This window comes from Lutra lutra, chromosome 9 (assembly GCF_902655055.1).
Source record: "Lutra lutra chromosome 9, mLutLut1.2, whole genome shotgun sequence".
Classification (NCBI taxonomy): Eukaryota; Metazoa; Chordata; class Mammalia; order Carnivora; family Mustelidae; genus Lutra; species Lutra lutra.
The window spans coordinates 142,811,888-142,824,638 of NC_062286.1; the positions used below are offsets into that span (position 1 = coordinate 142,811,888).

General features: G+C 63.5%; 1 protein-coding gene across 1 annotated transcript; it reads right to left on the minus strand.

Moving 5' to 3' along the window:
* Positions 1 to 1,685: 1,685 nt before the first annotated feature.
* On the minus strand, positions 1,686 to 7,146 carry LOC125109915 (predicted GPI-anchored protein 58). Its single transcript, XM_047746999.1, has 4 exons — positions 7,101 to 7,146; positions 2,769 to 2,857; positions 2,433 to 2,601; positions 1,686 to 1,912 (listed from the first exon to the last, which is right to left on the minus strand). Exons 1-4 carry the CDS (start codon positions 7,144 to 7,146, stop codon positions 1,686 to 1,688), a joined length of 531 nt encoding a protein of 176 aa, XP_047602955.1.
* Positions 7,147 to 12,751: the final 5,605 nt, after the last annotated feature.

The window sequence follows — 12,751 nt, forward strand, 5'->3', positions numbered from 1 at the left end:
GATGATTGGATTCCTTCACATGACCTCCCACGGCACCTAGGGCACCTGGCACCCTCTGCTCCCGGCCTTGGCTCCCCTCCCACCGAAGGATGACGCCACGTAAGACTGGCCCCATATCCACCTGCACGTGGACCACCATGGCCATCAGCTGTGGGCCCCCTGGAACAGGGGTGCCCCTGGTCCCTGTCTCTGCAGGGGCTTCCCACCCTGCTTCCCTTGCCGGGTGACCACACAGTTGCTGTGGGGCCAATGACCCCAGACAAGGCCAGATGGTGCCTGGAGGACAGCAGGTGACCTTTACAGGGGCCGGCAGAGGGCTGGGTGGCCCCAGGGAGCTGCCACCAGTGGGCGTGGGCGTGGGCGTGGGCGTGTGGGCTTCAGTGGGCGTGGACGTGTAATTTTTAGCTGTCATGAAATCGTATTCTTCCGTTGGCCCCTCCTCTGTCATTCATTGTCAGCTCCTGGTATAAAAGTGGGCATGTGGGGTTTGGCCCTGGGGTCCCGGTTTGCCCCGCCCTGGGCTTAGGTGAAGGCAGAAAGGAGCGGCAAAGACACCTGCTTGGCACGGTGGGCGCGGAAAAGTCTCGAAAGCATTGGAGGCCCCTGTTCTCCTTGTGGGCAGTAGACACTTGGTGAATGAACAAGGGGAGGCCCCCGGGGTAGCCCCTCGCCCACCAAGGCCCAGTTCCAGCTTTCACAGAGCAGGGGGAGGGGCACAACTCCGGGAGAAGAGCAGGTAAGACAGTACTCAGCGGCCGGTAGAGAACAGAGCCCGGGCCTGAGGCCAAGGCGCTGGGGCTGCGCCCCTGTTCTCTGGGGTGTGGAGAGGCTCTGTCCGGAGCCCTGGCTGGGGTCTGGGTCCGGAGGTTTGCAGGGGGGCTCTCTCATCACCCCTGCCTCTGGGCAACCTTGTGGATGGGCCCGTGAGCTGGGCCAACTTCTGGAACACGTGTCTGCTGGGAACCAGGCCCTGGCTGGGCGAAGGCCACCCCAGGGACCTAGGAAGTGGGGCAGGACACGGGGACACAGGCTCATCCCTGGGGGGGCCACACTTCTTCCAGCCTCAAGCTCTGTTTGCTCATCAGGGTCCGGGTCTGAGTTCCCCCGGGGTTGGGGGCGGCCACCGGCTGAGCATCTGGAGGTTAGGGAGGCTGAAGGGAGCGCGGTGGCCACATGGCCGTCCCGGCCCAGCTGGGCTCAGGGGGCTGAGCTTGAGCCGCTAGGATAGTCGCCACCTCGAGTCCTGGCTGTGCTGAGCATTGGGCTTCATGGGGTGGGGGGACGCTTGGGCAAGGCTGTAGGGGAGAAGGGTTGTGGGAGAGGGAGCATCGCACTCAGGGAGGGTCTGAGCTGCCGAGCTCACAGCCGGTGCTCGTGGCAGTCTCCTGCCTGTCCTGGCTGGCCTTGCCTTGCCCTCCCTGCTGGCGGTCCAGGGCCACTCACTGCCGCCCATCCGTGCTGGGTTCCTTCCAATGACGACTTCTTCCCTGAGGTGCTCCTAAGATCATCTGGGGACTCGTTCCCTCCTGAACACCCCTAACTTCCCTGGGAGCTCAGGGCACAGTCCCTGGGTCACCTGCAGACCTTCAGCGTCACCCTGCCTGTTGGCCGAGGCCTCTCTGTCCCTCCTGGCTCAGCGCCCTGTCCCTCTTTGGTCTCGCGGACGAGGGCACCGCCGTGCGTCCTCATAGAGCCTCTTGACCCTCGCACTGGCTACGGGGTCCCGTGTTGGGGTTGTCCCCCAGCGCCGTGCCCTTGTGTGCCCAGCCACGACTGTCCTTGAGCGCACATGTGGAGGAAACTGGAGAACGTTTGGTGAAGGCAGATGACCCTCCGAGAACCTGTGTGGGGTCTGGGATGGGGCTGAGCGGGAACTCGGGCTTCCGAGTAGAGCCCTTGAGCTCAGGAAGCTCTTAAAGGAGGGAAAACGACCTGCATCTGAGGCCGGGCCCCCACGCTGGCGAGTCTGTGCTCCCCACAAGCCACAGCCCAGGGTTCTTTCTAATCGCGGCTCTGGAGCTCAGAGAGAAAGAGATCGCGGCCCGCTCCCCGGCGTCCCCGAGCCCCTGCCTCCCCCATGGTGGCATCCTGGCTCAGCGGCCAAGGGCCTGGAGCTTTCCACGGGGAATCCCAGTCCCAGCTCTTGCCCTGGACAGGTCTTTCCTCCTAGGGGCCCCGAAATGCCCGTTACCTTTCAGTAAAGAAAGAAAATGCTCCATTGAAGGAAATTCTTTCTTAGACAAGATGCAGATGCTCTCCCAGTACGTGGCCCCAAATCCTTCGTCCGTGGCCAGTGAGTGATGGTGAGAAAGGGAGTTTGTCCTCGGCCCTGGGGATGGGGTGGCAGTGTGTGGGTGGGGAGGCCAGGCCGCAAGCTGGGAAGCACCCCCTGCCAGTTCCACAACCGCTGAAGGGCTCATGTGGCCGCCTACCAAAGGCGCTGTGTGCGTCCGGGGTGTAGCCTTCTCTGCCATCCTCACCGCCTGCCCCGAGCCTTCTGGGAGGCGCTCCTGCTCTCGGGGATGCTCGCGTGGCCAGGACGCCCACACTGCCTGCGGCTGGGGCCCCGGGGCGCTTCTGCTTGCCACTGCTGATGTGGGTCTGTCCGGGCCCCAGCATATGTGTGCACAGACAGGCCGGGGTGCACGTACACGCTCACAACTCACACACACGTGCACACACACGCAGGCACCCACACAGCACAGGTGTGAACACGTGCACACATGCGGGCACGCGAAGCCCAGCACACAGACCCCATTCACTCTCACCGTCTGCGAGGCGGCACTGGTGTGGGCAGGGGCGGCGGGGGGGGGGCGGGTGGCGCTTGGCAGGGGAAGTGCCTGGGACGGTCTGGCCTCTGGGGTGAGGGGCAAGTGGGGGCGAGCCTCCGAGTGAGGCGATCAAGCCAGGGTTTATGCTCTCCCTGGTAACCCCACAAGAGGAGGACTCAGCCCACTCTTCCAGGGAAGCCCCCAGCCCATGCTCCCTTCCCTGGTCCCCCGGCTCCTCTGCACCCCTGTGCTCCGCCAGCTGGCTGGGACTCCAAGGCAGTCCCTAGAGCCTGGGTTCCTGTCACCACTCCCCCGATCTACCTCTGTCACCAAAGAGTCCACAAGTGTCCTCCAGGAGTTTCGGGGAAGGCCTCCGTACACGGCCGGCTCTGCTTGGGATCTCCCTTCCCGGACTCGTCCTGCGATTCAGGCACATGCGTGGGTCCACGCTCTGCTTCCCTTCGTTGCCGGACAGAGACCCTCACCGGCCGCGGGAGGAACCGGGGCAGGCCCCCGGGAGAAGTGGGCACGGAGGCTGGGCTGCAGGGCTGCCTCAGGACAGACTGGTTCAGGGTAGGCCAGGCAGGGACGTTAGCGGGTTGTGGCCGAGAAGTGTGCCACTCGGGCTAGACCCAGAACCTCAGACTGTGTGATCAGAAGTCTCGTGGCCCCTTCCCTCTGGGCAGGCTTCATTCTGGGGCAAGATCTCCCTAGGTGGGGGCAAAGGGGGCCCCCAGCAGCTCCGGGCTCATGCCTCCGACCAGGACAGCAGCAGCAGCACGAGCGAGAGAGATGAGGGCGGGAGGGAACTCATTCTGAGAGTTCTGGCAGGGGGGGTCACCTGCATGTTCAAGGGTGGGGACCACCCACCAGAACCCCTCAGGCTCCCTGACAGAACCCAGGGCCCTTTGGACCAGGAGGAGGGTGCGGGGCAGGCAGGGATGAAGGCCGCCCTACACTAGCCCTGGAGGACATGCACGCATGGGTCGGCTGCTGACCCGGGCTCAGGTCCCCAGCTCTGCCAACCTGTGCGGTACTGGGGAGCGTTTGCTGCTTGTCTGTGCCGCCTTGACCCTCCTTTATTCGTAGAACAGAGAAGAACTAGAGACTAGTTTGTGGGTGCTAGCACCAGGAACGCGTTTTGTGGACACCGGGCAGCCGAGCCCAGGGTGGACGGCATTTGCGCAGCCCCAGGGGCTCGTGACGGGGCCCCCGGCTGGACCATCTGAGGCCCCGTGGGTGCGGTGTGTCTCCCGCGACACGTGGGACCACTGTCTGACCATGCGGGTGCTTTCCAAGAGGGTGGGTGAGGGCGCAGGTGGGGACCTGCCCCGGGCATCTGCTCCTGCGTGTAAGCCAGGCCTTCCTTGTCAGCGGGCTGAGCGGGAGACAGCCGGGGACCCGCACCCCCACCCAGAGCAAATCGACGGTTCACCAGACCTCTCTCACTGTGCAAAGCTGGGCCATATCTCTTGTGGCAGGTAGGGGAGCAAGGCTGAATCCCACGGAAATTTCTAGATGGAGGGTGTCTATGTCTTCCAGCACCAACCAGGACACGTGATGGATGGGGCCATTTGCAACTTTCAAACCTAAGACTGGCGTCTCGTGCAGAGACACCGATGACGAAGTTTATGTCGTTGCTAATCCCTCTTTCGGCAAAGTGCCCCCATCATGCCTAACAGTATCAAGCCAATACCCAGCCTCTCTCCCCAAAGGAGCAGAATCGCGTCTTCCAGAAACGGCTCGTTGCTGGGTCGGGTCTTACTCTTCCGGCTGGCCCGCCGGGTGCGGGGGCAGTCATGGGCAGAGCCTGGGGAGCCCACCTGCTCTGCTCTATTCTGCGGTCTCTCTCGAGGACCCCACGGGGCTCTTCCTAAAGCTCCCGGGTCGCCGCTGCCACGCCCAGACCCAGGGTCCCTCACCCTGACTCTTGGTGTGGGGGCAGCGCTCAGCCACGATGGGTTGCCTGGGCTCATTTTGTCCTTTGTGTTGACCTTTTCCGGAGGCCCTGCCGCCCTAGTCTGGCCTCTGGACAGCAGCTAGGGTCGCCCCTTGACCTCTCAGCGGGTGGCAGAGCAGTGTGGGGGGGCACACACACGGGACCTTGGTTCCCCAGATGGCCGAGCAGACAAGAGAACGCAGAGGGACAAGCTCTGCTTCAAGACATGTCCAGGGTGGGGCTGGGGTCCCTCGGGGGTTGGAGGCTTCCTTCTGTCATGGTGGGGAGAGGGGGTCTGGCCAGCACAGAGGGGAAGGGGGGTCACTGAAACCCCATGTCTGACCCCCAGACCCTCCTTTGGCCCCCTCATCCCCAGGACACACCCAAGACCCAAAGGTGCGCTGAGGTCTTTAGCAATGATGGTGGGGCCAACGGGCAGGCCTGCTGGCGTCTGCGGCGGGAAACCGCGCCCCGAGGGACACCTGGCCTGCATCCACAGGACTGGGGGAGGGGCACCGGAGCCCTGGCTCTCTGTGCGGCATCCCGTTGAAGCAATTCCTCAACCGAGGGTGACAAATGTTGGAGGAGCAGGTTTAAGCCCCTGCTGTCGCCAGATAGCAGGGGTCACTCTTCCTCCCTGGAGACCGAGGGCCCAAGCAAGTCATGGAGGTGAGGGGCTTCAGGTCACCACCTACCTCATCCAGCTCGGTAGCTGCGGCCGGACTCCTGTCCCTGATGCCGCTGTGCCATGGGGAGAGATGAGCCGCGGCGGGGAAGAGAGGGCTGCGGCTGTGCCCCCAGGGCCACCTGAAGAGGCCTCTTCTGTGAGTCTGAAGGCAGAGTGTGTGCCGCGTGTGCCGAACAGAACCCAACAGGGCCAGGAGCCCACCTGCCCACAGCCCTCGCAGGAGGCCGTGTGCTGCCCTCCGGCTGCCCCGGGCTGCGAAGGCCTGGTCTGGGACCTTGGGGAAGATGTCCCGAGCCTGTTCTCATCTGTGAATCAGGACTGCCTTGCGTGGCTCCCATGGGGCGGCCAAGGGACCCATGGCGCTGTCCCTGGGGTACATGGTCTGTGTGGGGGTGCGCCTGTGTCCCTGTCCCTGCTCCATGTCATCCAGCCCGACAGGCAATCACTGCTCGTGGGGAATCTGGGGCAGAAGAATTCGGGGGCCCCTTGGGACGCGGACGTGCTCACTTACACATTTAAATTCCCCTCGGGACACAAGAGGAGAGGAGCAAGGTTCTGTCAGTCCCGGGACAATGACCGTGGTCCCCTGAGAATCCCTCGCTCCTCCCTGTGGGCCCCTTGTGCTCCCCGTGCCCACGGCCGCCCCCCTTCTGGGTCAGCAGAGAGCCCTCCGACAGACCTTCCTGGTAACTCCAGCCATCCTGAGGGGGCTCGGCCCAGGCCACAACACGGACCTTCCAACCACTCCTGGCGAAGGTCGTGCTAGCTCTGAGCATGGCACGGGTTCTAATCAACCCTGTCTGTCACCATAATAACACGGCACCGCGTCTGTACGTCACGTGGCCTGTCAGCCCTGCGTGGAGGGTCCTCCCACCCCTGGACCAGGAGCTCCCTGTGTGGGGAGCCTGGCCCGGGGGGCGGGAGGGCTGGGGAGCACTCTCAGGGCCTCGCTCTGCCCCCTGCACTTGCCCAGACCTCGCTCGGGAAGGATGGTGGGGCGGGGGGCGTGAGTGCAGCGTGTGACGAGACACGGCCATGACAAGACACAGTCAAGACGGTGCGGCCGCCGTGGGGGGCCTTTGCAGGACAAGATGCAGGACAGCTCCCACCACCACCCTCCAGGGCAGCACCCTGCGCACCCTGGGGTGGTGGCGGGCAGGGCCGAGTGCAGGGACGGCTCCCTGCCCGTGTCCCTGAGCCCAGGAACAGGCCTCCAGCCAGAGGCAGACAGGGACCCTTGAGCTGGAAGATGAGGGCCGTTAATTTGAGTCCGCGTGAGTTAATTAAAATGCTTGCTTACTAACGGTTCCTGGCGCAGCTGGGAAGGACAGTGTTAACACAGAGACTCCGCAGAGCTGGGGACTCCCGGATCTGAACACAGGCCTGCCAAGCCGCTGACGTGCCCTCCACACACTGGAGCGCGGGCATGAATTATTAACATGCGCTGTATTAATTGTATTGATATATTAATAATTAATAACGACTGTTATTACTAATATCCGTGGCTGCGACTGGTCAAGGGCCGTGGACTCACACCCCCCACCCCGTGAGGTCCTGCCCTGGGACGAGGAAGGAGCACCCCCGCGGGGCCGGCAGCACAGGAAGGGCCTATGGGGAAGCACGGCCTGCAGGAGGGTTCGAAGAGGGACGGGGCATAGGGGATGGCAGCCAGCCTGGGCTGGGGTCCTGGGGCCTCACTTACGGGCCATGAGACCGGGAGCAGCCTCTTCCGCTCTCCGAGGCTCCATGGTGCCGTCTGTGGGATGGGGACAGCGGCCGCGCCACTCACCACGGGGGCTCGGGTCTTTGGCCAGAGCACACCTGGAGCAGCTGCTACTGTCCCCTGGGGGTGCCCTTGGAAAGCTCGGGAGCAGATTCTGGAAACTGCCGCACTCTGGCACCACTCCCCCCGCCCAACCTGGAAGATTTGGAGTAAAGATCTGGAGGGTTGGTACTGCGAGGGACAGACCTGCTGGAAACAGCCAGGGGACACGGAAGTCCACAGCGTGGGCCCCGCAGGTGCCAGGAGCCCTCCCGACCCCGTGACCCCCGGCCGCCACAGCCATCCTTCCACCCAGACCGCCAGACCCCGGCGAGTTACGGGTCTCATGGAAGATCCCAGTTGGCTGCAAACACAGGCAGAAGGTTCTAGAACCAGAGAGCAGGTTCCTGTGGCCCCAGCCTCCCTCCCTCCTCCCCTTCCTCTCCTCTTCCTCTTCTCTGTCTGTGTGTCTCTGCCCGCTCCCTCCTTCCCTCCTGTCTCTCTCCCTCACTGTCTCTCCTTCCTTCCTATCTCTGTCTCTCCCTCTGGAAATGGTGGCTCAGGGAGGGTCATTAGAAAGGTCCCTGTGAGGCCTGTCCTTGCTGCAGCTTCTCCGGGCTCTGGCCCCAAGCGCAGGGGCTCTCAGCAGCCTCACCCCTGCACTTTCTCATACGTGCTCTGGTCCTTGACCTTCGGAGCAGCAAGACGAGGCCTGGGGCTTGGTACAATGAACAAAAGGCACACAACTTGCCTTTATTCCTCTTTGGCAACTTATCTCAGAATGGGCCTGTCTCCCCTGAGCAAAGTGTCCCCGCCCCACGAGGACGTGGGACTTGGGCTCATTTGGAGGAGAATGACTTGTCCCTGGAGGCTTGTGACTGGGCGGAGGCTGGACTCCGCTGAGCCCACTCCCCGGGGTAGGCCTTTTGCCCACAGCGGTGCTAGGCCGGAGCACAGGCGGCCTGGGTCCCTTCCAGCCCCGCTGTGCTTCCAGTGGCTGCCGTGAGCCTGGCCCGGTGGCCGACTCCTCGGGGACCGCAGGACCCTCTTCCCCGTGGGGATCAGCGACCATGCTGGGAGAGTGGGGATGGGAGCAGGCAGGGTTTGCTGTGGGACCGAGGTAGGGGGAGACTTGGGGCCCTGTGAGCCCGATGGGATTTGGGGGCAGAGGGCTTTCCAGGAAAAGCAAAGGCTCAGAGTCTTGTGAGGGGTTGAGAGTGGTGCCCCTGCAGCCTGACCTAGAGCCTGCCGTGACCTTGAGCAAGGGACAGCTCTCCCCAAACCTCAGTGTCTTTGTTGGCAACAGGGGCCGGCCATGTGCTGTGTGGGCCACTGAGGGGCGCTGGGGGTCACAGTGCTCGCTCCCTTGGGTGGGGAGTGGAGAGCTGGCAGAAGGCCCGGCCTGCAGTGGGCCCCAGAGCCAGAGGCCTGCGGGTGCTGGGGGGGCTGCTCCTGGGCAGGGTGGGGCCTGTGGCCTGATGAGGATCCGGGCACCTGGCGCGCGCGTCAAAGCCCAGCTGCACTAAGCTCTCCACCGCGGCTGCGGACCCAGGTGGGTCTGCGGAGTCTGTGCCCTCATGGGAGGCTGTGAGGTCACAGGACCGTGCGGTCACCAGAGGGCCAGGATGAGAGGCCGTGAGGTCACAGGACCGTGCGGTCACCAGAGGGTCGGGATGAGAGGCCATGAGGTCATGGGAGGGCTCACAGAGCAGGTGCATAGGGGTCATTGGCTTTACTTTTTTCTTTAAGATTTTATTTCTTTACTGAGAGAGAAAGCACAAGTGAGGTAGAGGCAGGGGGAGGGGCAAGCTCCCCAAGGAGAGGGGAGCCCAGCACAGTGCTCAACCCAGGACCCTGGGATCATGATCTGGGCCGAAAGCAGACGCTTCACTATGGAGCCCCTGGGCGCCCCAGGGCCACTTGCTTTACAATGTCTACACTCGCACAGGGTTTGAACACTGTCTGCCCCACAGGCTGTGGAGAACTTGCGGCCGAGGCAGCTGGCGGTGGGAGTGGGGGTCGGGGCGAGGCTCCGGGCGAGATCCGTGCTCTTCTCAGGTCTGGGTGTTAAGCAGCTGCAAGGGTTGGTTTTACTTAAGAAGTGACTCTGAAAAATTTTCGGAAAGAAAACTCAGGTATGGATGGAGGCATAGGTCCCAGGCCCAGAGAAATCAGGCCTCGGGCACACCGCCCGCCCTGCCCCTGCAGCTGGCGGCCGTGTCCCTGGGGAGGACTTCACACGAGGGCTGCAGACCTCTCACTTGACTCTTACTGGCCCTGCGCGGCAGGGCCGGCTGAAAAGAAAGCATTGAGGGCTTTGCCCCGAGTCTGCAGGGCAGTGTAGGTGCGACCTGGGAGCGTCCTGTGACTCACCCCCTGGAGCCAGGCTGCACATATCGCCTTTGTCCAGCCCCCCAGGCTCGTGGGCAGACGCAAGAGAAGCCGCCCAGTAGCCACGCTCCCTGGACCGTCCTGTCCACGCTGTCCATGGCCGGGGCCATGCTGCCCCATGGGTGGACACCCAGAAGGGGGCCTGGTGGGGCACGGATGGAGAAGGGGGAGGTGGAGACCGCTGAGGACTCTGTAGGAGATCTGGGATTGCAGAGAAGGGGGGAGGCACAAATTTGGGGAACCCGGCATCGTTCTAAGTTGGTCCTGCAGTGAACGTGAGACTGTGCCCCTTGGGCTTCCGGACTCCTGTCTCCGAGGACAGGGTGGGACAGGCTTGGAAAGCTGGAGACAGCCATTGTGTCTGCCTGTGTCCATCAGGCTCCTGGGGACAGACAGACATGGTGTCGGCCCCTTTGTCTGTTTCAGTCTGTGCCTCTACCCACGGCTGCCCGTTGGCTGTCACCTGCTTGTCTTTCTGGCTGGGAAGGCGGACAGATCTGTCCATCCATCTGTCTGCCGGGAGGCCCACCGGCTGGACACACAGGCCTGGTGTCTTTGCTGTGAAGGCCTCGGAGGCCTGTGGAAGGCTCAGCCCCTTTACCCCGAGTCAGCCCGTTTCAGTGTTGATCACGTCTGAAAACACCTCCAGGACAACCTCTAGACCAGTGTTTGGTGACAGAACATGTGAGCCCCGAGGCCGGGCATCGACATGAAATCCACCTGTGGCCACTGTGGCCTTCTGACTCCACGGCGGCAGATGCCAAGGGCTCTCGAGCTTTGCAGGATGAGGAGTGCCCTGAGCAGCCCCATGCGTCACGCGCACGGCCATACCACACACGCCGCACTCCCACGAGGCAGCCACGCAGACGAGGTAGCTGGCTGTCCCCTCAGAATTGGCTGTGGGCGGGTCTTGTACGGACGCAGCCAAGCCTGCTGGCCTCCGGAACATTCTCTGTCCCTTGGGGGCCAGCAGGCGGCCATGCCCAGAGCTGTGTCTCCCAGAGCTGCTGGCCCCGGGACTCAGACTGACACTGCTCATTCTGTGTGGCCCAGAGAAGTCGCTGCCTTTCTCTGGGCCGTTTCCCTGTCTGAAATGGGGCTAACAGAGAGCCAGTGGCCCTGGAGAGCAGGGAGCCAGGCTCAGCCACAGTGAGCCCTGGGGTAATGGGGCCAAAGTCCAGACTGGGGCGGCAGATGGCGAGGCTGGTGGCACCACACTCCTTGTCCGGCCCAGGCTTGGTGATGTCGGTGGGACCTTGTAGCTGGCCCTTGCTGCCGGGGCTTGGTGAGCTGCTGGGGGCCCCACAAACAAGGGCACCACCCAGGTCCTGCTCCCAGGATCCCATGGACGTGAGATCTACGTGCTCCTGGGGCCCCGTGTGGGCTCAAGGGGGTGACTTCACTGTTTACATGCGTGGGGGACACCCATCTCGGGGTGCAGCCTGGTCTGTGGCCAGGGGAGCTGAAAGCTACTAAGAAAAGCAGGGGGACAGGCTGGCCGGGGTAGTGCCACGTCTGCAGACCCTAGCCCGGATGCCCCGCAAGCCCCCTGACCCGGGCATCTCTGGGAAGTGTGTGCTGAGGCTCTAGCCACACAGCTCTCGAGGTGCCCGGGGGACCGAGTGTCCAGAGCTGGTCCTGCGGACTTTCACCCCAGGGCCGGGCCCTGCTGGCAGCTCCAGCCAAGTGGGGGGTTCGAGGCCAGTGGGCAGAGCAGGGCACTCTCCCTCCAGGAAAACTCAGGGCTATGTGACACCCTCTCCAAAGCCAGCCCTGGTCTGGGCATCTAGGTTGTCTAAGTGGGGTGCAGTGGTGTCTTTGACTGGGGACCCTGGGTCAGAGCCTGGGTCAGAGGTTTGGGGCTCCTAGTTGGTATGGAGGTGATGCCAGCAGGTGTGGGGAGGAGGGGAGGGAAGCCTGTCGTGAGAGGTCCTGTGGGGTCCCTCTGATGGTGGTGGGTGCACTTGGAGCTGGCCCCCAGGGGGACGCTCGGTATTTGTCCACGACCCCCACCCATCTTGGCTGGGGTGTGTCCTGGAGGCGTGGATCGCCGGCGGTCTTAGCCTGCCCCAGCAAGTTCCACTCACGGCCTCGGACGTTCTCCCGCCGAAGGTTCTGGGCCTGAGGTGGTGTCCAGGGTGGGCTGAGGTGACGTCTGCGCTGCCCCTCCAGCCCCGGCCGCTTCCAGACCCTGGGAGAGCAGCCGCCGGCTCCACACTCTGGGGGCTGTGTTCACCCCCGAGTCCCTCTCGCCCCGGGGTGGTGGCCGGCCGGCTGGGCTGGGGTTTGTAAATCACTCCGACAGCAGAGTCCTGGGCCGCCAGGCAGAAAGTGCCGCAGCCGCTGAGGGTAAGGGCTCTGCAGGCGGTGACTCGTGCACGGCGAGATTTACTCTCTCGTTTCGGGCCTGAATAACCAACTTCCCACAAATCTGCCAGGGCTTTGAGTCGGGCTTACCTGTAAGAATGACCGAATCTCATCCATCTTCCGAGGCCTCTTATTGGGGACGCTCAGCTCCCATGAGCCGCGTGGGGTTGACAGCAGCCGGTGCCCGAGGGGCTCACGGGAGCTGGGGGAGGGAGGTTGTCACCGGTCGCGCTCCCATGGAGGCGGGCACAGTGCGGCCCTCAGGCAGCTCGAACACTAGCCCTTCCTGGCGTGCCTCTGTGTCCCGGGGGCCCGGGTCCCATCACCACTAACAGGAGAGAAGTGGGTCCCCAGGGGTCAGTGTGCTGTGCTTGGGGGAGGGACTGGTGCAGAGGACGGCTTCTGCCACGCAGCTGGGCAGGGGGCCTGGGCTCCCCCCGGCACCTGTGTTTTGGGGAATAGGGGGTCTAGGACCAAGGGGGCTGCTGCTTGTGGGTGTCTCCCTACCTCCTGCAATGCCCTCTCTGTCCCCAACAGCCTCCGCTCTGCTTATCGAAATTGACTTGTTTTTCAATGTCAGGCTCAAGGTCACCTTCTCTGGGATGCTCTCTGGGCTGAATGACCGCCTCTTGGGCTCCAGAAGCCCGTTCTGGTGCTGCTGGTTTGGCTGGCAGCTCAGCCTGGCTCTCGGGGGCTGGGAGTTTGCACATCGCCTTCCCCACACACAGCTGGGAGTAGGGCTCTGCTGGTGGAAAGGTGACCTCAGACTTAGCCTGTGCTGGTGGTCAGCTCCCTACATCCTCGCTGTGGCTCCAGCTGAGTGGGGCTGGTGT

Coding starts and splice junctions, on each gene's coding strand:
- LOC125109915 (XM_047746999.1), bottom strand. CDS start 7,146: ATGGAGCCTCGGAGAGCGGAAGAGGCTGCTCCCGGTCTCATGGCCC. Junction 2,602..2,768: donor CCAGTGCCGCCTCGCAGACG/GTGAGAGTGAAT, acceptor GGGCCCGGACAG/ACCCACATCAGCAGTGGCAA. Junction 1,913..2,432: donor GGACGCACACAGCGCCTTTG/GTAGGCGGCCAC, acceptor CCCTCCTTTAAG/AGCTTCCTGAGCTCAAGGGC.